This window comes from Sorex fumeus, unplaced genomic scaffold (genome assembly GCF_029834395.1).
Source record: "Sorex fumeus unplaced genomic scaffold, SorFum_2.1 ptg000061l, whole genome shotgun sequence".
Classification (NCBI taxonomy): domain Eukaryota; kingdom Metazoa; phylum Chordata; class Mammalia; order Eulipotyphla; family Soricidae; genus Sorex; species Sorex fumeus.
Genome location: NW_026606118.1, coordinates 13,070,851 through 13,096,309, shown reverse-complemented (window position 1 = coordinate 13,096,309; position 25,459 = coordinate 13,070,851). Strand labels below are relative to the sequence as shown.

General features: G+C 51.7%; 1 protein-coding gene across 1 annotated transcript in view; it reads left to right on the top strand.

Annotated features, from left to right (window-relative positions):
- Positions 1-622: 622 nt before the first annotated feature.
- Positions 623-25,459, top strand: part of MTHFD1L (methylenetetrahydrofolate dehydrogenase (NADP+ dependent) 1 like) — a 200,012-nt gene continuing 175,175 nt past the window's right edge. Inside the window, exons 1-4 of the mRNA XM_056126017.1 lie at positions 623-901; positions 15,977-16,061; positions 17,492-17,542; positions 17,646-17,699. Coding sequence (XP_055981992.1) covers positions 636-901; positions 15,977-16,061; positions 17,492-17,542; positions 17,646-17,699 — 456 coding nt within the window. The 5' untranslated portion in view covers positions 623-635. The remainder of the gene's footprint in view (positions 902-15,976; positions 16,062-17,491; positions 17,543-17,645; positions 17,700-25,459) is intronic.

Genomic DNA, 25,459 nt, shown 5'->3' with positions numbered 1-25,459 from the left:
AAGGTAAAGAGAAAACACCAAGAACCTAAGGTGATGTGGCTTTGTTCTGGGGTCACCCGTGGGGTGCTCATGGGTTACTCCTGGCTTATTGCTCCTGGTTCGGGGTTCACTCCTGGGGGTCTTACGATGGGGGTGAGAGGCACACGCGGTGCAGGGATCTCACCTGATCTCCTGCATGCATGCAACGCAAGAGCACGGCTAACCCGTTGAGCTGGTTCTCGGCTGGGGACCAGATGTTTTCATTGGTGAAAGTAATAAATTTGCATAGGCCTGGGGATGGGGGTGGGGGAAAGACCCACCCTTAAGTCACCGCGAGCTTCACAGGTTCAAACCCAGGTCCCGGCCACGCGCTCCGCATCTGGGGGTCTCCAAGCGGGACCCCCGCCTCGGACGTTTCTCCCTCGTTCCCTCGGCAGGAGGCGTGACCCCGGGGCCCCCTCGGGTGCCGAGCCCTGGGGCTCCGCCAGCCCCCGCCCTCCCTCCAACGTCACGGCCACTAGGTGCACTGCCCCCTGGAGGCCCGCGCTCCGCCCAGGAGGAAGGCACCGGTTCCGCGTCCCGCCCGCCCGGCCCGTGTCGCCGCCGCCGCCGCCGCCGCTCCGGAGGGACCCGCCGCCGCCCGCCCGCCCCGCACCATGAGCGCGCGCCTGCCCCGGCTCCTGCTGCGCCAGCTCCGCCGGCCGCCGCCCCCCGCGCCCGCGGGCCGCCCCCCAGCGCCCCGGCGCGCCTGCAGCGGCCTCGGAGGAGGAGGAGGCGGCGGTGCCGGCGTGGGCAGCAGCAGCGGCGGCGGCAGCGGGGAGAGCCTGCTCGGGCAGCGGCGCCTGCAGGATGCCCAGGCCTCGAGCATCCGCGCCTCGGGCAGCGACAGCCAGGCGCCCCCGGCGCGGGACTCCCTGGTCCGGTGAGTGTCCCGGGAGCGGCGTCGGCGCGGGCTGGGTCTGGGCTGCACGAGTGGGAATTAAAGCGGGAGCCCGCTGGCGCCCGTTTGTGGGCGAGGGGCTTGTTCCTATAAAGGGGGCTTTGCTGAGTAACGGGGCCGGGGGGTGCTGGTTGCCAACTTGCTAGGGGCGGACGGGGCGCGCCGGAACGGGGGGTACCCCCGGGAGAGGGGGGTTCTTGCGCGCCCTGGGGGTACTGCCGGGGGGGGTGGGGAAGCTTGCAAACCTTGCGCATCCCCCGCCGCCCCGGGTATCCTCCGCCGCCCCGGGCATCCTCCGCCGCCCCGGGCATCCCCCAGCGGTCCCAGGCATCCCCCGCCGCCCCGCGCCGCTCTGGTCCACGTGCGCCCCGGGCCGCCGGCTCTGATGCAACCGCGCCGCCCCTTTCCGGCTGGCGGGAGCTGGAGAGGAGGGGCGCCCGCGGGCCGGCCCCCGGGGAGGTGGAGGCCGCAGGCTGGGCACCGAGAGGCGGGCCGAGGACCCAAGAGGCGGACCGAGGCCCCAAGAGGCGGGCCGGGGCCCTGGAACGGTGGCCACCAGCAGCTAGGCGTGCGCCAGTGCGTGGTCACCTCCTGGCCCCAGGCTGAGCGTCTCTTCGGAGTTTCAGTGCGTGGTCACCTCCTGGCCCCAGGCTGAGCGTCTCTTCGGAGTTACATAATTTCTTTTGCTTTGGGGAGCAGTGACCCGGCAGCCCGCAGGCCGGCCGGGCTGGAAGCAGAAGCCGCCTCGGGCTGACTCATTCGCTACATCGTGTTCCCGGGGGCGTGGGATCTCCCGCGTGGCTGCGGTTGGCAAAGTTTTCTCGGAACTCCACTGCTGGCTGCCCCGGGTGTTTGTTGCCTTCCCGGCCTCGCACAGGAGGTGCCCCACGACCCCCCCCCTGCACGACCTCCACATCCCACCCTCGCACTCCCCCCCCCCCCAACTCCATCGCCTCCTTCAGGATCCTCAGCGCCCCAGTAGGAGAGGGGAAGGAGGACTTGGATGGCCCTTTCTGGAAAAGACACAAGTTTCCTTTGCTAAGGGAATCATTTTGTTGTTGTTGGCAGAGGTTGAACTCGGGACCCCGCACAGGTGATGCAGCCGCTCTGGGCTGACCCATACCCCGGCCAAAGGCGGAGTTTTTGTGTTGCTTTTGTGTAGGGGGGGGTGCATGTCCATCGATGGTTAGGGCTTACTCCTAGCTCTGTGCTCAGGGATCACTCCTGGAGGGCTGGGAGGATCATATGGGTTGCAGGGGATCAAACCAGGTCAACCTCATGCAAGGCAAGAGCCCTACCTGCTGTACCATCTCCCTGACCCCAAGGGGGATGTCTTTTTTTTTTTTTAATTATTGAATCACCGTGAGATACAGTTACAAAGCTTTCATGTTTGAGCTTTAGTCATATTGAAATATGATATACTGATCAAACACCCATCCCTCCACCATTGCACATTCTCCACTACCCATGTCTCCAATATACCCCCCTTTCCAACCCTTCCCCTGCCTCCAGGGCAGACAGTTTCCCCAAAGGGGGAAGTCTTTTTTTTGGGGGGGTCACACCTGGCAATGCACAGGGGTTACTCCTTACTCGGCACTCAGGAATTACTCCTGGCGGTGCTCAGGGGACCATATGGGATACTGGGAATCAAACCCAGGTGAGCCGTGTGCAAGGCAAATGCCCTCCGTGCTATACTATTGCTCCAGCCCCCCAAGGGGGAAGTCTTAACCCTGGACTTGGTGGTGGTGGGAAAACCCTGACTGGGTGGCACCCCCAGCCCCCACAAAGGATTTCTGATTCCAGGGTGTCGTGCCACTGGGCTGGCTGTCCCATGGGCGATCGTATCCTCCTGTCCGTCATTCTGCAAGTACTCCCCTTTCTCTCTCATTTCCAAAGCTCTTTCTTCCATCTGAGGCCCAGAAATTGGCAGCCTTTTGCTTCCTTATCTAGTCATTCACCTGAGTGTGCCGGTTTTCTTGATGCCAGTTACTGGTGCCAGGGATCAGTGTTGCAGGTGTGTAAGTACAGCGGAAGGGCTCAGAGGCTGGGCCACACTCTGTGTTTTGGGGGGTGGGGGTGGGGCAGGATACCAAGATACCTAGCAGTGGTCCTTGGCTGCTGCAGCCTTTCCTGGCTTAGTCCTTTGGGGACACTGGAGTGTGAAAGATTCAACCTAGTGCTCCTCCTTCAAAAGTTTGTGCTCCAGCTCTCTAACCTGCCAAGCCCAGGTTATTTGATTTTATTTTTACTTTTTTTTGCTTTTTGGGTCATAACCCGGCGATGCACAGAGGTTACTCCTGGCTCATGCACTCAGGAATCACACCTGGCAGTGCTCGGGGAACCATATGGGATGCTGGGAATCGAACCTAGGTTGGCTGCGTGCAAGGCAAACGCCCTACCCACTGTGCTAGCGCTCCAGCCCCACCAGGTCATTTGATTTTAAGCAGCATAGGCCTGAGCACAGTGGGTGAGAAACTGAAGATAGTGCGTGAGGCATGCTCCACCATCACTGTCTTTTTTTTTTTTTTTTGTATATTTGGATATTTTTTGGGGGGTGGAGGGGACATGTTCACACCTGGCAAAATTACTCCTGATGGTGCTTGGGGAACTATATGGGGTGCCTGGGATTGAACCCAGGTCAGTCATGTGCTAGGCAAATGCCTAACCCTCTGTGCCATTGCTACGGCCTCAGGAGTGAATCAATTTAAATATCCACTGTGTGCCAGTGTCCCAAAGAAACCAGAGACCCGTCCTGCATTGACTGAGGTCTAGGTTTCTTTTTCTTTTTTTTGTTTTTGGATTTTTGGGCCACACTTGGCAATGCTCAGGGGTTACTCCTGCCTCTGCTCTCAGAAATCACTCCTGGCAGTGCTCAGGGAACCATCTGGGATGCTGGGGATCGAACCCTGGTCGACTGTGTTCAAGGCAGATTCCCTCCCCTCTATGCTATCAACTCTGGGACCATCACCGTATTTTATTTTTTGAGATATGTCTCAAATCTCTTTATTTAATAACAGAGGTCAGGAAACATAAATACAGCCTCTGTGAAACTATTTTTACTTTACATCAGGTCATATTGTTATAGTAATCCTCCTCCTTCAGTCTATTCCATTTTTTTTAAATTTATTTATTTATTGAATCACTGTGGGAAAAGTTACAGAGCTTTCAGGTTTATGTCTCAGTCATGTAAATATCAAACACATTTCCCTTTACCAATACTTATTTTTAACCGTGAACCCCAATAGAACCCCACCTCCCATCCCTCCCAATTCCTGTGAGGCAGATGAGTTCTAGTTAACACTCTATCTACTTTGACTAGATTCATTGTTTCGATAAAGGATGCACCATTATTATTTAGAGTTTACGACACCCCCCCACCCCAATCAGACATGCTGAAACAGTGTTGTGACATGATTTGCTTTCTACAGCTGGGTTTAAGAGTTAAATGATGTTGCGGCCGCGCGGTTTTGGATTTCTGCTGTTTTACTTATTAACCCTGGAAGTATTTCTATTAAAAGTTAGATAGTTAAGAGATTGGTTTCTGTGCTCTGGAGTCGTGGCCATGCCGGAGAGCCGCTCGTGGGGGCCAGCTGGTGACCTCAGTCGGGCGTGAAGGACGGACCGGAACGCCCCCCTTCCCATGAGGTCCCTGCCGCCCCTGACCCCCGGCTCAAACCTGCTGTCCACAAGGCTCCCGAATCACCGTATTTTTTATTTCCTGCACATCTCAGGGACTTTCGTGTTGGTCATCCATTTCTGGCTGACAGGAAAGCCTGGTCATGCACTCACTGCTTGATTTCCCCCCCCCCCCACACACACACACACATCCCCCACCACTTGTGGGACATGCTGATGTAGACACTGGTGACATGGATGAATCATGACTCGAGATTTGGGGTCAGTTGTGCATTTTGTCTCCTGTGCGGTCTTTCATTTAAAGCCCTAGCTGGGGCTGGAGAAATAATCGTATGGGGGTTAAGGCACTTGCCTTGCAGGTGGCCAGTTCTGCTGATTTGGTCCACTGAGCACTGCCAGAAGTGATCCCTGAGCCCTGTCTAAGTGATCAAAAACAACAGAAAAAAAAAAAGGGCATGACTGACTAGGTCATGGAATGTCCTAGTCACTACTCAGGTATCAAGAGCTTGAGGCTGCCAGGCCCAAAGCCTTGAGTGTGATGCCCAGTGCACATGCCAGCCCTCCCTGTGTCGAGGGCCAGGCAGCCTCTGGGCTCCTGGAGACCCCCGCCCAATCCAAACATTAAAAAGGAGGCTGGAGCGATAGTACAACGGGTATTGCCTTGTACGAGGCCGACCCAGATTCGATTCCCAGCATCCCATATAGTCCCCGGAGCACTGCCAGAAGTAATTCCTGAGTGCAGAGCCAGGAGCAAGCCCTGTGCATCGTGGGGCATGACCCAAAATACCAAACAAACAAACAAAAAAAATAAAAGGCCAAAGTTGTTTGATTTTGGTTTTGTTTTTGGACCATGCCCAGCTGTGCTCAGGGCTTAGTTCTGTCTCAGCTCAGGGACCCCTCCTGGTTGATTCTGGGGACTGTATGCAGTGCCTGGGCTTGATCCTGGGTCAGCCAGGTGCAAGGCAAGCACTGTCCTGTCTCTCCAGCCCTGGCATTACTGACCCAAAGGTGACTCCTAGGTCAGCAGGGGACTTGGGTTCACATCGCAGGGGGCCCATGTCAGTTCCGTGTGAGAAAACAGGGTCCCCCACAGCCCACACACATGGCCACATCCCAAGCCATGAAATGTGGTGTCTCTTCCTTTTTTTTTTTTTTTTAATATTTTTTCTTTTTGGGTCACACCTGGCGATGCACAGGGGTTACTCCTGGCTCTGCACTCAGGAATTACTCTTGGTGATGCTCGGGGGACCATATGGGATCCTGGGAATCGAACCCGGGTCGGCCGTGTGCAAGGCAAACACCCTACCCGCTGTGCTATTTCTCCAGCCCCATCTGTTCCTTTTTGACTTTTACAGCATTCCATGCCAGAGTTTGGTCAACTTTTTCCGTAAAGGACAAGTTTGTAATTATTTTTGGTTTTACAAGTCAAGAGGCATAGTAGATCTTTGACAAATAGAAGCACATTTTGTTTTTTTCAATAGTCCTGGGAATCCAATTTAGAAGGTGTGTATGCAAGGCAGATGTTCTATGATGACGACCATCCCCAGCCCCATAATTTGTTTATTTATTTATTTCCCCCTATTTATTTATTTATTTATTTATTTATTTTTGCTTTTTGGGTCATACCTGGCGATGCACAGGGCTTACTCCTGGCTCTGCACTCAGGAGTTACTCCTGGCGGTGCTCAGGGGACCATATGGGATGCTGGGAATCGAACCCGGGTCAGTCACGTGCAAGGCAAACGCCCTACCCGCTGTGCTATCTCTCCAGCCCCTCCCCCCTTTTATTGATTCACTGTAAGATACAGTTACAAAGTTTTCATGTTTGAGCTTTGGTCATACAATCACCAAACACCCATCCATTCACTGTGCACATTTTCCACCACCAAAATCCCCAGTATTCCCCTGCCTCCCATTCCAACCCTTCCCCTGCTTGTATGGCAGACAATTCACCCAGTGCTCTCTCTCTATTTTGGTTACATTCTACTTTTCGACACCAGTCCCTCCACCACTCAAACCTGCGGAAAAGGCAATGCTAGACAATTTGTTTTGTATTGCTTGTTATGGATAGAATAGCAAGACCAGCCGCGTGCTGTAGGAATTCTAAAATTTTTTTTTTTTTTTTTTTTTTTTTGCTTTTTGGGTCACACCCAGCGATGCTCAGGGGTTACTCCTGGCTCATGCACTCAGGAATTGCTCCTGGCGGTGCTCGGGGGACCATATGGGATGCTGGGAATCGAACCTGTGTTGGCCATGTTGGCTGCGTGCAAGGCAAATGCCCTACCCACTGTACTATTGCTCCAGCCCCAAGAATTCTAAAATTTTAATAAGTAGGATCTGGAGAGATCTCTGCTGACCAAGTGAGCTGCTTGGTTCCGAGATTCATGTGTGTGTCTCTGGATCATGGCCGTGTGAGAGCTTAAGTAGCTGCTGTCTGTTTGTGGGTGTCATCTCAGAGTCCCATCGGGATGGGGGGAAGGAGAAGGGCCGACTCCTCCCCTGTGCCATGAGGCCTGGTATTTGCGGCCACTGCCACCATGTTCCTGGAGCTTTTGTTGAGTTCTAGAAGATCCACCCCCATATTTTTACATAGGTGGATGTTGGTCACACCCGGTGATATTCAGAGGTTACTCCTGGCTCTGTGCTCAGGAATTACTCCTGGCGGTGTTCAGGAGTAATTAATAATATGGGATGCCGGGGATCGAACTCAGGTTGGCCACATGCAAGGCAAACATACTATTGCTCTGGCCCCATTTTTTTTTTTTTTTTTTTTTTTTTTTTGCTTTTTGGGTCACACCTGGCGATGCTCAAAGGTTACTCCTGTCTCTGCCTGCACTCAGGAATCACTCCTGGCGGTGCTCGGGGGACCATATGGGATGCTGGGAGTCGAACCCAGTTCGTCTGCGTGTAAGGCAAATGCCCTACCCATTGTGCTATTGCTCCAGCCCCAATTTTTTATTGATGATGTTCGAACTCTGTTTGTGGGGGCGGTTTCTACCTGGCAGTACTCAGAGGCTAATTCCAGCTTGTTGCTCGGGGGTCTTCTTTCCTGGGGCTTAGGGGACCACACGCCGCGGCAGGGATCAAATTCTCTTGCTGAACTAACTTTCTGGTTCCTCGGGACTTTTTCTTTCAATTTTACTTTGGGCACTGTGGTTTAGAAAACTGTTATTACTAGGGTTTCAAACATAAAACATCCCAGCACCCCACTCTCTTCCAGTGTGCCTGCCTCCCCGCTTGTTGTCCCTGTGTTATGGTCCCCCCGGCCACCAGCCCTGCCTTCTCACGGGCTTGCCAGGGATTAAATAGATAAAATATAAAATATAAAGATGAAAAAAAAAGTTCTCAGTTTCTGCAGCCCCTTTGGGCCCTTGTCAATCCCCTATGGTGTTTTTTTTTTTTTTTTGTCACACCTAGCGAGGCGCAGGGTTACTCCTGCTTTTGAACTCAAGAATCACTCCTGGCAGTGCTCAGGGGACCGTATGGGATGCTGGGAATCGAACCTGGGTCGGCCGCGTGCAAGGCCAACACCCTACCTGCTCTGCTATCACTCCAGCCCCTACGGTGTTCCTTTATACTCTGTACACAAAAGTTCATTCTGGAAGGAGACTGACTTTCTAAATTTCAGTTAATATTGTCATGATCTTTTGAGGGGGGCAGTCCACCTGTGACAACTCAGGGGTCACTCCTGCCTCTGCGTTTCAGGAGTAACTCCTGGTGGTGCTTGGGGGAACATAAACATACCCACGATCTAACCATGGCTGACCAGGTAAAAGCAAGCACCCTACCCACTGTGTTTTCTTTCTAGCCCCTGTCCTATTGTCCATCTTGGAAGACAGTGAACTAAAACATTTGGGGCAGAGAGAGAATTCAGTCCGTTCTGGGCTTGGCTTGCACGCAGCTGACCAGGGTTCAATCCCCAGCACCCTAGATGGTCCCCTGAGCCCTGCCCAGAGGGATCCTTGAGACAGAGCCAGAAAAGCTTTAAGCACAGCTGGGTGTGGTCCAAAACCTAAAAATAACTAAAAATAAAGAAATCAAAGTTGCTCATTCAGTCTCTTGGCAACTTGTAACAAGTGGAACTTTCATTCCCTGGGGTTCTTCCTTTTTTTTATAGTAACAAAGCTAGGGAGAACCAAGTCACCAGGCTCTAGACTTCTAAAAAAGAAGCGCCTTTGTGGTGGCAGGGATCAAAGCTAAAGCCTCCCATAAGCAACATTTGCGCCATCCCTGGCTCTTACTTTGACTAAACATTTTGTAAAGAAAAACTTAAAAAAAAAACAAAAAACTTTGGTTTGTTTGGGGGCTATGTCAGGCGATGCTCAGGGGTTACTCTTGGCTTTGCACTCAGGAATTACTCCTGGCGGTGCTTGGGGGACCATATGGGATGCCAGGGATTGAACCCTGGTAAGTCAGTCAGGTGCGTCTTCTCCATTGGACTCACTCTGCAGCCCCCCAAAAGGCTTTTTTTTTTCCTTTTTGGGTCACACCCGGCAGTGCACAGGGGTTCCTTCTGGCTTTACACTCAGGAATTACTCCTGGCAGTACTCAGGGCACTATATGGGGTGCTGGAAATTGAACCTGGGTTGGCTGCGTTCAAGGCAAATACTCTACCCGCTGTGCTATCGCTCCAGCCCCAGAAAAGGCTTTCTTAACAGATGAGCAGTAGTGTCCAGGCTCCTTTTCCATGCTGAGAGAAGCAGGTGTTGTCCAGTCAGTCACCGCTTCCTGCTGGTTGAGAAACAGGGGTTTAGTCTTTGCAAGGACATCCCTACTTAACCGTGAGAGCCCAGGCAATGCTTTGATCACAACCCTTACAGAGCAACGTGGAAAACATATCACCAGCATCCTAAGGCTCTGGTGAATATTTTACTGTACTGACTTCCTGTTACTCACAGCCATCTGCCAAAACTCACTGGTTGGTGGCCAGAAGCGAGTCTCCGGATGACATGCAAGTGCAAACAAGAGAGGGGGTGCTGAAGGGGGCTCCCACCTAGAGGTTCTATTAGGGAGAGGGAGACAGTTCTCGGGGACTGCTCCTGATACAGTGCTCAGGGGACCGTGCAACACTGGGGACCACAACCCAGGATTCTTTTTTTTTTTTTTTTCTTTTTGAGTCACACCCGGCTAGGGGTTGCTTCTGGCTTTGCACTTAGGAATTGCTCCTGGCGACCATATGGGATGCTGGGAATCGAACCCGGGTTGGCATGCAAGGCAAATGCCTTACCTGCTGTGCTATCGGTCCAGCCCCACAACCCAGGACTCTTCCTTGCAGCCCTTTGTGTTGTCTCACTGGCCGTGGAAATGCGCTTCCTCCCTGGTGGCTGCGAGCAGAATACTTAGAACTCTAGGAAAGGAGAGGAACTCAGAATTCTCTGAAATATTTCCATGCATGGGATTGTTTATTTCTCAGAGGCAATGCCGAAGATTAGGTAACTCACCATTATCCACTTGTGACTGTGAGAGTGAATGAACTTTCTAGCCAGAACTGGGGCGTATGATCGTGCTTTCCTTCCCGGCTATCTCTCAGAAGATGCATGGTTATCTTTGGCAGAAACAGTTGAAAATAGGGGACTGGAGCAATAGTACAGCAGGTAGGGCATTTGCCTTGCACATGGCCGATCTGGGTTCGATTTCCAGCATCCCATATGGTTCCCTGAGCACCGCCAGGGGTAATTCCTGAGTGCAGAGCCAGGAATAACCCCTGTGCATCACCAAGTGTGACCCAAAAAGAAAAAAAAAAAAAAGAAAGAAATGGTTGAAAATATTACATGTCTTCCCTCTTTTTTTTTTTTCTTTTTGGAACTCAGGTGCTACTTTTTTAGGAGTCTGAAGCTGGTGACTTGGTTCTCCTCTGCTTTGTTACTGTAAAAAAAACAGGAAGATCTCAGGGAATGAAACCTCCACTTGATACAAGTTCCCGGGAGACTGAATGAGCAACTTTGATTTCTTTAATTTTAGTTATTTTTAGGTTTTGGACCACACCCGGCTTTACTCAAGACTTATTCCTGGCTCTGTCTTAGGCATCTCTCTGGACAGGGCTCAGGGGACCATCTAGGGGATTGAACCCTGGTCAGCAGCGTGCAAGGCAAGCCCAGAACTGGCTGTATTCTCTCTCTGCCCCAAATATTTTTTAGTTCATTGCTTTCCAAGGTGGACAGTCCTCTATGCCACCCTCAGTTACCAGGCCGAGCGCGGCCCTGCTCACTTGCAAGGCACGGCCTCAACATCACATTCATGCTACACGGCGGTCCGTTGTTTATTCTTCTGGGAATGAAAGTGTTTGGCCATGTTTTGTTACAGAACACACTGACCTTTGCTTTTGCTTTTTTTTGGGGGTGTGTGTGGGGAGCACCCGGTGATGCTCAGGGGTTACTCCTGGCTTTTCACTCAGCAACTGGGCAATGCTTTGTTTATTTAAAGGTTGGTTTCCTGGGGGGAGGGGGTAGAGAGGATACTGAGAGATTTGGGGGAGGGGGAGTGGTTTGGGCCATTAGATCAGGATAGTCCTAGCTCTGTGCTCAGGAGTGACCCTGGGTGGTCCTCAGCTGGTGGATGGAGACAGGGTCACCTGGTGCGAGCATGTACCTTTCCCACTGTCGTTGGGATGCTCTATTTCCATTCAGTTGGTGGCAGCTCTCAGCAAGACCACCGCTGTTTCTGGGGAACTCAGCAGAATGAGTGTTTGTTGTTGGTGACTCTTTGGGGGGACACAGAGAAGCTGTACCATTAGGAGATTAAGAAGGGCAAGTTTTTTTTTTTTGCTTTTTGCTTTTTGGGTCACACCTGGCGATGCACAGGGGTTACTCCTGGCTCTGCACTCAGGAGTTACTCCTGGCGGTGCTCAGGGGACCATATGGGATGCTGAGAATCGAACCTGGATCGGCCGCGTGCAAGGCAAACGCCCTACCCGCTGTGCTATCTCTCCAGCCCCCGCAAGATTTTTTTTTTAATTATTAATTTTTATTAGTGAAACACCATGAGTAACAGTTGTAGACTTACAAATTTTTGTGCTTGGGTTTCAGTTATACAATGATTAAATACCCATCCCTCCACCAGTGCCCATTTCCCACCACCACGGATCCCGGTATCCCTCCCACCCCCCCCCCATCCCCCCATCCCACCCTGCCTCTGTGGCAGGGCATTCCCTTTTGTTCTCTCTCTCCTTTTGGGCGTTGTGGTCTGCAAAAGAGGCATTGAGTGGCAATCATGTTCGGTCCATAGTCTACTTTCAACATGCATCTCCCATCCTGGGAGGATCCTCCAAAGACCCTTTATTTGGTGCTCCCTTCTCTATCTGAGCTGAGAAGGGCAAGTTTTCAGGGTTGTGGGACTTCCTTCAGCCATGGCAAAGAGGGTACGGCGCTTGCATTGCATGTGACCAACCAGGGTTCGATCCCCGGCTTCCCATCTGATCCTCTGAGACCCGCCAGGAGTAACCCCTGAGCATCGCCAGGTAGGCCCCAAAATAAAACAGAAAAAGAACCGGCCAAAAGGCTCCCCGGTCAGCACTTCAAGCGAGCAAGTGGAGTGTGGGGTGAGACCCACGCCCCTGCCCCGCCCCCCGTTGGTCAGGAAAAGGCTGGCGCTGTGGTGCTTCCCCTGGGTCCGTGCTGAGCTCCCTGGGCGCGGTTGTAACCACACACTCATTTCCGGGCTCCACCACGATAAACTGAATCAGACTTTCTGGGCCCGGGCCCAGAAGCCTTCACACCAAGCTCCTCAAATGGGCCTTGTGTGCTTCGGCTTTGCCAAGAACCACTTGGCAGCCGCCGTCTGGTGCTTTCGGGCTCAGGCAGCCAGAAGAGTTGCCTCGGAGTGTGCAGGACGTGGGGAAGGGAAAGGCATCGCCAGTCTCAGTTACCAGGCCGAGCGCGGCCCTGCTCACTTGCAAGGCACGGCCTCGACATCACATTCATGCTGCACGGCGGTCCGTTGTTTATTCTTCTGGGAATGAAAGTGTTTGGCCATGTTTTGTTACAGAACACACTGACCTTTGCTTTTGCTTTTTTTTTGGGGGGGGGGGTCTGGTGTGGAGCCGGTTACTCCTGGCTCTGCACTCAGGAGTCACTCCTGGTGGTGCTCGGGGAACCAGATAGGGTACCGGGGATTGAACCTGGATCAGCTATGTGCAAAGCAAACCCTCAACCCATTGTGTTATTGTTTTTTTTTCCTTTTTGGGTCACACCTGGCGATGCACAGGGGTTACTCCTGGCTCTGCACCCAGGAATCACTCCTGGCGGTGCTCAGGGGACCATATGGGATGCTGGGAATCGAACCTGGGTCGGCCACGTGCAAGGCAAATGCCCTACCCGCTGTGCTGTCTCTCCAGCTCCCAAGCCACTGTGCTATTGCTCCGGCCTCAACACAGCACCTGTGCCCTGCCGGCCCGCTTACATCCGCTCTGATCTGTTTCTCCAGCCCAGTTTCTTGCCCACAGCAAGGCTTGTCATGCCTCAGCATATGCTTGTGGTGCATTGTCAGAAGTCACACCCAGCTGGGGGTGGGAGTCAACCCAGGCCTTCCCACATACCAGGCCTGTATCTGCCCCTTGAGTCACACCCAGCTTGAGAGTCTTGAGGCCACAAACCATTGCCACGTCATTCACCAGCTTCCTCGGGGCTACGGGGAGAGGCTGGCCCAGACCGCTTCTGTCCTCAGGGATTTTTATTGCTGATGCTTCTGGCTGGAACTGCACTTGGCACGTTGAAAAGTACTTTTGTTCTCGCCAGTGCCTGAGAGAAACAGAAAACAGAATGTAAAGAGCTTGAGAGACAGAAAACAGATTGGAAAAATGCCTCCTTTTGGGTGCGGGGGCGGGGGGGGCGGGGGGTTGGGGCCACACCCAGTGGTGCTCAGGGGTCACTCCTAGTTTAATGCTCTTGGGGACCAGCTGGGGCTTCCAGCATGCAAAGTTGGTGCTTCAGCTTTTAAGTTGCCTCCACAGCCCTAAGGATGGCCTTTGAGATGCCTCTCGCATGTCCCAGAAGGAATCCTTCCTCTGTCGTGGGAGAGAATTAGGCCACCTACCCTAGCTCTTCTGCCAACGAGAAGGGTGTTCGCAAGGGTCTGTGAAGTCTGACTTCTTAAAAGACTGTAGAGGGGCTGGAGCGATAGCACAGCGAGTAGGTCGTTTGCCTTGCACGCGGCCGATCTGGGTTCAATTACCAGAATTCCATACTATCCCCAAGGACCACCAGGAGTAATTCCTGAGTGCATGAGCCAGGAGTAACCCCTGTGCATCGCCAGGTGTGACCCAAAAAGCAAAAAAAACAAACATTAAAAAAAATTAAAAGACTGTGGAAGGAGGCCCTGACTCTGCATATTTGTCTAAATCAGTGCCACTCTGGGGGTGCCCCGTTCTGCCACCTTATTTTTTTTTTTTAGTGGGGGCACCCCTGGCTCTGCTTAGGGATTACTCCTGATGGTGTTCAGGGGAGTGTAGGTGGTTGCTGGGGGGTTGGACTGGGGTCAGTTCCAGTGAAGCAAACATCTTATTCCCAGTCCATCTGTCGTCTCGTATCCCACTGTCCAGGGTTCCCCCACTGGGACTGACCAGAAGTGAAGACTTCTGGTTCCCAAGAAGTGAGTGGCTCTAGGACTTCTTTGGAGGCACCCGTGTGTTTCCTTTCTGGGCTTTGCCACTGGTTTCTCCCCGATAAGTCCTGGGATTTACCTAGACCACAGCTTCTTTTTGGTGGGAACAATGGTCTTTCACTTTTAAGCTAACAGGTTTTTTCTTTTTTTTTGAGCTAACAATTTTTTTGTTTGTTTTCTGGGACCACACTCAGAGGCTATTTCTGGCTCTAGGCTCAGGAGTGAGCCCTGGGAATGCCAGGACTTCAGACTGGGGTTGGTGGAATGCAGGGGCCCTAAATCCGGTCCCTTGTCTCCGACCCCAGGGTGCGCTCGCTTCCTTGTTTCTTTGAGGCCACACTTGGTGGTGCTCTGTCTCTTCTCTTGGCTTGGGGGTCACTCCTGGCAGTGCTCAGAGGACCATGTGGTACCAGAGGTTGAACCCAGGCCTCCACCTTACCAAGCATGTACTGGACTCTTTCAGCAATGTCTCTGGCACCTAAGGATTCATTCTTATCAAAGGCCAGGACAGATACATTATTAGTGCAGGGATCAAATGCATGCACTCCATTTCAGGGCTGCTGGAACCCATCATGTTTCTGGCCAGAGGAAGCCGGCCAGTCTCAGAAATGAGGGTCTCCTGTATGGGGGTATACTCTGCAGCACTTTGAGCATTGCCAGAAAGGAAGGGGTTATTTTAAAGAGAAACTCAGGGACTGGAGTGATAGTACAGCAAGTAGGGTGTTTGCCTTGCACAAGCCTGACCCAGATTCGATCCCTGGCCACCTCAGAGCATTGCAGGGTAGCACTGTAGCATCGTTGTCCCGTTGTTCATTCATATGCTTGAGTGGGCACCAGTAACGTCTCCTTTGTGAGACTTGTTGTTACTGTTTTTGACATATGTAATATGTCACGGGGAGCTTGCCAGGCTCTGCAGTGTGGGCGGGATACTCTCGGTAGCTTGCCGGGCTCTCCAATGGGGCGGAGGAATCAAACCTGGGTCGGCCGTGTGCAAGGCAAATGCCCTACCCTCTGTGCTATCGCTCCAGCCCAGCATTGCAGGTATGTCCCAAAAACCAAGAAAGAAACTCAGGGTTTTCTTACCTCAGGCCCTGTCCCTTGATGCTTCACTCTTTTTTTTTCCTAATTTTTATTTTTAAAGAAGCAATTGTGTATCATTTGGATCAAGTAAGCAGCATTCCGAACCCAACCCATTATTCCAAAGCGAAAACAGTATGTTTCAATCCCCCTCCTCCTGCCTGAAGAGTTAGGAATAGTTTAAAATAAGTAGTGGATTAGGTCAGCTTAAAGACTCTTTGAACAAGTTATATGTCTGGTATTGTACTAAGTTCTAGACATGTAGCCAGACACAATTCTGGCATTAGAGAACTGAAAACTTAACAGGGGGATTGATCATACATGAAGATAAGCATATGTGTTTATATTCTATATACACATCTACATTCGATGTTAGGTGCATTTCAGGTATAGAAATAATACAGAAATAAGACTGAAAATCGTTCATTTTCACAAGTCCATCTTAAAATCTTATTAACTACACAGGTCGCAATTTTGCCTTTCCAGTACACTCATTTCTTCTATCCAGAGTTCAAACAATTTGAAAAAGCAGTTTCTTAGTGATGCTTCGCTTTTAAACGAGAGGGTCACACTGTACCCAGGGCTCCCGGGTAAGGATCCCAGCTTGTCCCTGGACACAGCTGGACTGCTTATCTCGCCTCCTTGGTCTTCCTTCTCGCGAGACACTCACATCCCAGATGTGTGGCATCAACCTTTCACTCATCAAAGCCTTGACTAGGTGCCAACGGTGTTTTTTCTCTTTGCACAGGGAGGTCATCCAAAACTCCAAAGAAGTCCTGAGTTTACTGCAGGAGAAGAACCCTGCCTTCAAGCCAGTTCTTGCTATTATCCAGGTGAGCGGAGAAGTGACTCGGACCCCACAGGAGGACGCTCTCAGGGTAGGAGGGAGCGTGACCAAAGTCTAGCTACATGGCTTCCCCGAGAAGTTCCAGTGGACCGTGCCAGAGGGCAGAGTGGCCACTGGCCAGGGCCCTGGGGGCTGCTGAGTTGGTGTCTTCAAGGTTCAAAGCTTGGGGATTTTCTTTTTTTGTTTGTTTGTTTGTTTGGTTGTTTTTTTTGTTTGTTTGTTTTTTGGGTCACACCCAGTGATGCTTCGGGGTTACTCCTGGCCCTGCACTCAGGAATTACTCCTGGCAGTGCTCATATGGGGACCATTTGGGATGCCTGGGATTGAACCGGGGCTGGTTGTGTGTAAGGCAAATGCTCTACCTGCTGTACTATCTCTCCTACCCCTTGGAGAACTTTTGAGTGTGCAGGTTTTTGTTGTTCTGTTTTTTTTTTTTTTTTTTGAGTCACACCCAGTGATGCACAGGGGTTCCTCCTGGCTCTGCACTCAGGAGTTACTCCTGGCAGTGCTCAGGGGACCATATGGGATGCTTGGAATCGAACCCGGGTCGGCCTACCAGCTGTGCTATCTCTCCAGTCCCTGTTTTTTGTTTTTAAGCCATACCCAGCGATGCTCAGGGGTTACTCCTGACTCTGCACTAGGGAATTACTGCTGGTGGGATGTTACTCTGGGGACCTTATGGGATGCCGGGGATCGAACCTGGGTCGGCTGCATGTAAGGAAGGCGAGTGCCCTGCCCGCTGTACTATCTATTGTTCCATCCCCTAGTAAGTCTTTCCTGGCCTTGGGTGTGGAGAGCTTTGTGGTCAGGAGACACGGAACCTGCATGACACAGATATGTTGTGCTTCCCATGTGCTTATCAAACGTGAGCGAGTGTCAGATCGATAGCACAGCAGGCAAGGCGCTGGCCTTGCACGTAGTTGCCCCTGGTTCGATCCTGGAATGCCTTAGGGTCCCCTGAGCCCTGCCAGGAGTAACCCCTGAACACCACCATGTGTGGTGCAAAAACAACCAAGAACTGTGGCTGAAAAGGACAGTGGGCCTGGGTTTATTTGCAGGGCAGGTAGCTCAGTGGGGCTGGGATTGAGTCGTTTGCTACTTCGTCCTCTGAAGCTTGCGTGAGCGTGAAGGGCTGAAAGCCAGGGCAGGACACAAGGACTTAAAATTCCACGCACATCTCTTGGCTGCCACCCCCATGTTCCCAGCCGAGATTGGCAGTGCTTGCTGCCCTCATTGGCACGGCCAGAGTGACAGGTGCGGGGAGGGACGACGGTGGCTCCACTGGGCCACTGAGCTGCCTCTGTGGGTCTGAGCCTGTATGCTGGATGACTTGCAGTTGGGTTTTGTGTCATCGAGTTGTGAATTATTATTATTTTTAATGTCTTCACCCTCTCTCTTTTCCTCCCTTCCCCTAAGGCCGGCGATGAGAACTTATTGCAGGAAATCAACCAGAAATTGGCCGAGGAGGTGAGGACGCTATTTTTTTTTTTTCTTTCCTAAGTAATTGTTATATATTTTTGGCGCTGCGTTCCCATTAGGGGACTGGAGTAACCTGTGGCTCTCATTTCAGGCGGGTCTGGACATCACTCACATCTGCCTTCCCCCGGATAGCAGCAAAGACGAGGTCAGTGGCACCGGGTACCCTCCCTCCTTTCTTCCCTCGTCAGAGCTGACGGAGCTGTTTGAGCCCCTTGGCTGTGTGGAGCACAGGTTATGAGCGCAGGTTCTATCTCCTCCGGCCCTGAGTTTGCTGAGAGAGAGAGAGGATCATTTTCCCCTCCTGGCCTTACCACGATCTTGCAGGAGACTCATGCATAGCAATGGGCTGGGGCCACAGCCAGCGGTGCTTGGGGGTTACTCCTGACTCTGCACTCAGGAGTCACCCCTGGTGATGCTCAGAGGACCGTATGGAATATGGAGGTTCAAAACTTGAGTTGGCAGTGCGCAAGTCAGGCACCCTCCCCCCTCTGCTATTGCCCTGGCCCTTTGGCCGCATGGATTTTCCTTTTGTTTTGTTTTGCGGCCATATCCATCGGTGCTCAGGGATTACTCCTGGCCCTGTGCTCATGAATTAATTCTGGCAGTTTGCAGGGCGCCCAATGGGATGCTGGGGATCAAATCCACGTTGGCCTTGTGCAAGGCAAGCACCCTCCCTGCTGTCCAGTGGCTTGGCCTCTCGACTGTGTTTCTCCAGTACAGGTGCTGCGGAATCCCCCACTGTCCACACTGGAGGCCCAGTTCTGGCTTGGCGCTTAGCTGACAGGTGTGACCTGGGCCCTGTGTTCTCTGAATGTCTCTGTGCAATGAAAGAACGGGATATGGGGGCTGGAGCGATAGCACAGCAGGTAGGGCGTTTGCCGTGCATGCAGCAGGTCCGGATTCAATCCCCGGCATCCCATATGGTTTCTGAGCACCGCCAGGAGTAATTCCTGAGCGCTGAGCCAGGAGTAACCCCTGAGCATCGCGGGGTTTGACCCCAAAAAGACAACAAAACAAAAAAAACAACAGGACAAGATGATCTTCAGAGTCCTTTTTGCTGAATGCTCAGGTAATTATTTGAAACAGCGAGAAAACACCACCACCCACAACAGCACTCCTTGTTTCTGGTGTGTGTGTGTGTGTGTGTGTGTGTGTGTGTGTGATTTTGTTGTTTCTTTTTTTTAAAGTTTATTTTTATTTTATTTTTTTATAAAGTAGCTCACGATATTTGATTACATTTAATATTCATCACCGCAGAGTCCAGCAAGCTCCCATGGCGTATTCCATATGCCAAAAACAGTGACAATGGTGTGTCTTATTCCCCTGACCCTGAAAGAGCCTCCAGTGTAGGACGAGCAAGGAGAAGCTGCTAAAATCTCAGGGCTAGGACAAATGCAGACGTTACTGGCGCTTGCTCGAGCAAATCAATGAATAACGGGATGACAGTGATACAGTGATTTAATATTCATACACCAATTCTATCACCATTGCACCTTCCCACCATCATATTTTGAATGTTTCTATCCTGAAACCCAATCCCTGCCCCAAAGTAGAACCGAAATGATATATTTTATATTGTTTGTTATGAAAATCTGCTGAGAATGTTACAAAAAAGTATCCTCAGAGGAAAGAGTGTGAGGATTATTGTGTTTCACCCAGGGGCCATTAAACCCTTCTATAAGAGATCACTTACATGTTATTAAAGATTGAGCCTTGTGTTATATATATAATATATATATATAGTGGAAGTTTTTGGCTGCCGGAACTGGGTCCCATGGGGCAAGGAGGGGTTTCGCCTGCCCCCCTGCAGGGGCGCCCCCCAGTAAAAGAGCCTGGCGTGGGGTCTGATGGCATGGTTATGATTTCATTGTTTCTGCTAGCAGGGGGTAATCAGGCTTTCATCCTGTTCATGGGGGTGCTTCCAGCCAGGGAGATGAGGCACCCCATAAGGAGGATGTCCTGGGCTGGAGGGGGGCGGAGGCTCAGGTCTGCATCTTCTGCTGGTCATTTGCAGCCTCCCTGGGGCCCTGGGGATTCTGTTAGACTCTGCCTGGCGGGAGCTGCCAGTGACAGAAGCCGGGGCAGCCCATCTGTGGTTTTCTGTGGCACTAGAGGGTCAGACAGTGCCGGTGGAGGGGGGACCCTGAAAGTGACGGAGACCCAGCTACCTGTCCCTCAGTTCTGTCATCTTTCGGGGGCTTCCCGGAGTACATGGTAAAGGGTTTGAGCCTTCGGGGCTGGAGCGATAGCACAGCAGGTAGGGCGTTTGCCTTGCACATGACCGACCTGGGTTCGATTCCCAGCATCCCATATGGTCCCCTGAGCACCACCAGGGGTGATTCCTGAGTGCAGAGCCAGGAGTAATCCCTGTGCATTGCCAGGTGTGACCCCCAAAAAATAAATTTAAAAAAAATTCATCTTAAATTTAAAAAGAAGAAAAAAAAAGAATTTGAGCCTTCATGTCGCATCCACTTCCAGCCTCTGTCATGCCCATGAGAAAACAGGAGAGTCAGGGTCCACGGGGAGCCGGGGGGACCGGCCTCTGAGAACTCGGAGCCACGCTCGCTTCAGAGGGTGGAGGAGACAGGAGGAGCCTGGGAAGTCGGAGGACCCTGGGGAGGTGTGTGGGGCCACACGTGCCATAGCCAAGGGTTTCTGCTATCTTCAGGCTCAGTCTACTGCTGGCACTGTGTTCGGGGGTCACTTCTTTTGGTGCTCGGGATCGAACCAGGGTCAAAGAAGCACCTTAACCCCTGCACAATCTCTCGGTTCCCCCGAACAAGCACTTATTTTGTTTATTCATTTGTGAAACACCGTGAGGTACAGATGTAGACTTACAAACTTTCGTGCTTGGGTTTCAGTTAAACAGTGATCGAGTACCCATCCTTCACCACCAATGATTCCAGTAGCACTCCCCCCCTCCCCCCCTTCCCCCTAACCCCACCACACCTCTATGGCAGGGCATTCCCTTTTGTTCTCTCTTTCCTTTAGGGTGGTGTGGTTTGCAATAGAGGTATTGAGTGGCCGTCGTGTTCAGCCTATAGTCTACTTTCAGCACGCTTCTCGCATCCTGAGCGAGTCCTCCAAACACCCTTTACTGGATGTTCCCTTCTCTATCTGAGCTGCATTTTCTCCCAGCATGTGCTGCCGGCTTCTAAGCTGTGGAGCCGATCTCCTGGTACTTATCTCAACTATTCTCCAAACAAGCACTTCTTAAAAATGTTCACACATATTTCAGTTTACCCTTCCTTTTTTTTTTTTCTTTTTGGGTCACACCTGGCGATGCTCAGGGGTTACTCCTGGCTCTGCACTCAGGAATTCTCCTGGCGGTGCTCAGGAGACCATATGGGATGCTGGGAATCGAACCAGGGTCGGCATGCAAGACCCTACCCACTGTGCTATCATTCCAGCCCCTACCCTTCCTTTTTAAAAAGGAACCAGGGTTCTCCCTGTAGTGGTGGTGTATGAATACGCTTGGTTGTGATGTGTGTTGGTTGCTGTGTGCGGAAGCACTTGGTTGCAGTGTGTGAGTACACTTGGTTGTGGTGTGTTGGTTTCGTATGGTTTTATTGTGTGGGTTGAAGTATGAATACATTTGGTTGTGGTGTATGTTGGCTGTGGTGTGTGACTATACTTGTTTGCGGTATGTGTTGCTTGTGTGTGAATATGCTTGGTTGTGTGTGAAAATACTGGATTGTATTTTGTGTTGGCTGTGATGTATGAATACACTTTATCGTGGTATTATTGGTGTGGTGTGTGCTGGTTGTGGTGTGTGAATACACTTGACTGGTGTATGTTGGTTGTGGTGTGTCAGCTGTGTTGTGTGTCAGCTGTGCAGTGTTGGCTGTGGTGTGTGTTGTTTGTGGTGTATGTTGGCATTGCTGTGTGAATACAGTTGGCTGTGGTATGTGTTGGCTATGATGTGCATTGGCTGTGGTGTGTGTATTCACTTGGCTATGCTGTGTGTTGGTTGTGGCTTATGTTTGGTGTGTGTTCGGCTGTGGAGTGTGAATGCAGTTGGCTGTGGTATGTGTTGGCTGTGCTGTATGTTTGCTTTGGTGTGTATTTGGCTGTGGTGTATGTCAGCGTTGGAGTGTGAATACACTGGCTGTGGTATGTTTTGGCTTTGGTGTGTGTTAGCTATGCTTTGTGTTGATGTGCTGTGTGAATACACTTGACTGTTGTGTGTGTTGGCTGTGGTATGTGAATACAGTTGGCTGTGGTGTGTGTTCGCTGTGCTGTGTGTTGTTTGTGCTGTGTGTCGGCTGTGGTATGTGTTGGCTGTGGTGTGTGTTGGCTGTGGTGTGTGTCGGCTGTGGTGTATGTTGGTTGTGGTGTGTGTTCGCTGTGGTGTATGTTGGTTGTGCTGTGTGTCGGTTGTGGTGTGTGTTGGCTGTGGTGTGTGTTGGCTGTGGTGTGTGTTCGTTGTGCTGTGTGTCAGCTGTTGCATTATTGGTTTTGCTGTGTGTCGGCTGTGGTATGTGTTGGTTGTGCTGTGTGTCGGCTGTGCTGTGTGTTGGTTATGCTGTGTGAATGTACTGGTTGCAGTGTGCCGGAGACCACACACCGTACATGGTGTCTGCAGTCCTGAACTCTTGGCTCTGTTCCTACAGGGCAGAGGCCATCCCTGCCCTATCCTGGGCCCCAGACCTGCATTTCCTGTGGCTTTGCCATTGGTTTGGGGGCGGGGGGTATGCAGCTCCCCCATGGTGCCCAGGGGACCATGCAGTGCCAGGGTCGAACCCTAGGCCTTCATACGCAGACCCTTGGGCTCTCCCCAGCCCTGTGTTAAGGACTCTTGATCCTGCCTTTTTATTTTCCCCCAAGGGTTTATTTGTCTGCTTCTTCCTTCCTCCCTGCATATTTTATTTTTAATTTCTGTAAATGTGAATTTTATGGGCTGGTGATAGCACAGCAGTAGGGCGTTTGCCTTGCATGCAGCCAACATGGCCGACCCGAGTTCGATTCCTCCATCCCTCTCTGAGAGCCCGACAAGATACCGAGAGTATCTCGCCCATACAGCAAAGCCTGGCAAGCTCCCCGTGATGTTTTCGATATGCCAAACACAGCAACAAGTCTCAAAATGGAGACGTTACTGGGCCTGCCCGAGCAAATTGATGAACAATGGGAGGACAGTGTTTGTGTTTATGAATTTTATGAGTAGGTAGCATTGTAGCACTGTCTGTAGCACTGTCCTCTCTCACTGTCCTACAGGGCGGGTTACTCGTGGTAGCTTGCCAGGCTCTCCAAGAGGGGCGGAGGAATTGAACCCAGGTTGGCTGCATGCAAGGCAAATGCCCTACCTGCTGTGCTATGCTTTCAGCCCTTATGGGTAGGTAGGGCTGTTAATTTATTCGTAAGATGTTGTCGTTGTGGCTTCTGCCATGTCCTAGTTATTGTCATTGGTGGGGGACCCAAGAAGGGTGCTCGGGAACTGTCCCATGGTCAGCTTATTTTTGGAGGCCTGGCTCCTAGGCCTGGCTCCAGCCACAACCACGGCCATGGGGGGATGGTGTGTGGGTATGGTGGGGGGAACCCAGGGAGGGACTCATCCCGAGCCTGCATCCTCCTTCTGTCCCACTCACCAGCAGGGACAGGCGGTTGACCCTGGGTTATGGGACAGAGAGGAGGTGTCTGGCAGGGCCCCGAGGCCGGGAAGTCTCAGTGACTTGCTGAGTCTTGCAGGGAAGCGGGATCTTTGCCCGATGCATGACTATGCCAGTCTCGCTTTCTCTGTCACGACGCCCGGGTGAAGTTCCCTGGGCTCTCGACCCTAGCGAGGGAGAGAAAGGATGGCCGAGATCTAAGTCCAGCCCGTGCTCACTCCCCTTCGGGACTTTTCCTGAAAGATATCCTTCTGCGTCCTTCCCGTTGTCTTGAACCTCAGTGCTGGTCCAACTCACAGTTGGAGTTTGGTGCCTCCGGGCTGGGGCTAGGCTCAGTGTGGCAGAGCATGTGCCTGTCCCATGCTCCCAGTCACCATGTGGTCCCCTGAGCATCATCAGTGTGGCCCCTATAAAAAAATGCCAGAAGTGTATGACTAAGAAACCAGGATATTGGCTGGACAGTACCCACTGTCCTGGTTATTATGTCAGTGCAGGGCAGGGCTATCTGCAGAATAATCCCTGTCTGTCACAGAATTTGCATTTCCTTGGGTGGTTTTGCTGCTGGTATGAATAGTTCTTGACTTTGCTTTTCTTACCACTTTTATGGGCTGGAGTGATAGCACAGAGGGTGCTATCACAGCCATGCGGCCAACACAGCCAACCCGAGTTCAATTCCTCTGCCCCTTTCGGAGAGCCTGGCAAGCTACTGAGAGTATCTCGCCCGCACAGCAAAGCCTGGCAAGCTACCCGTGACGTATTCAAAATGCCAAACACAGTAACAAATCACAGTGTTACTGGGCCTGCTTGAGCAAATCGATGAACAACGGGAGGACAGTGACAGTGACAGTGACCACTTTTATAGTTTTCTTGCTATTTTTCTGGGGGAAGTGTTGGTTTTCTGTTCGCTTTTCCATTTTATTTTGTTGTTGTTGTTGTTTGTTTGTTTGTTTCGTGGGTCACACCCGGCATTGCACAGGAGTTACTCTGGCTCACGAACTCAAGAATCACTCCTGAAGATGCTCGGGGGACCATATGGGATGCTGGGAATTGAACTTGACTCGGCCACATGCAAGGCAAACACCCTACCCGCTGTGCTATCACTCCAACTCCCCCCCCCCCCCCACCGTGCTATCACTCCAGCCCCCGCTTTTCCATTCGTACCTATGAAGCTAGTATCTCACTTATATATGAACCAACAATATTAGTCGTGTTGTTTTCAAATCTATTTTGAAAGGGGAAAGAGCTCCAAAGCACTACTCAGAAGGCCCTGGGGCTGAGGGCTTAAGGATGCAATACTGCTTAGACTGTGCGGTGCTGGACAGTGCTTGGGGTGCCTCCAGGGAAGACCCCATAAATATTTGTGGTGTTGGGCAGCTGACTGAGTCGGCTGCATGCACGGCAGGCACAGTGACCCCAGAACAAATAATATTTGTAACCCAGTGAATCAGTCAGCATGTTACGGACATCAACAGAGAGAGTGGGAGAAGTGTTGCTTGCTTCCAGGCATGCCTTAGCTGTTACACAAACTTCCCAAACTATCCTTAAACTTTCCTTCTAAAGAGTAGGTTATGAGAGTGTTCTAGAACGAGGCGATCTCTAGGCTGAGAGTTGATCTGTCGGAAGCCTTTGAAAATGTTCTCTATGTGGCATTCCAATCCAGGCAGGGGGAGACCTGAGTGATAGCAAGGATGTCTCTTGGAGTGAACTTTTGGCAAACACAATGTTTGAAACACAGCCTTGCCAGGCTGTGTCAGAGCACTCAAGATTTGTGCTCCTTCGTCTTCCAGAAAGTTGGCTACTTTTGGGGATGGGTGACTTCCCCCATCCCCCTGTCCTTCAGGGAGCCTGGCAGTCACACCCATGAACTGCCTCTGGTGCCATATAAGCTCATTAACAGGCCATGATCCAGAGAAACATAAATAAATCTCAAAAGAGATCAACAAGCTGCTGAGATGTTACCAGACCCCAGAGTCACCATCCAGTGAAACATTTAACTCCAAAGGCAGAGCGATAGCACAGCGGGTAGGGCGTTCGCCTTGCTTGTGGCTGACCTGGTTTGATTCCTAGCATCCCATATGGTCCCCAGTACCACCAGGAGTAATTCCTGAGAGCAGGGTCAGGACCCCTGTGCATCTGTGCATCGCTGGGTGTGACCCCAAAAGAAAATAAATTTTAACTACAGCTGTATCACTTCATTTAAAATTGTAGACATCTCATACTCTACACCAATGATATACCAGGAACTGCACACCACATTGGACGGGATGTAAAGGAGAAGACAACCCATCTTGATTAGGAA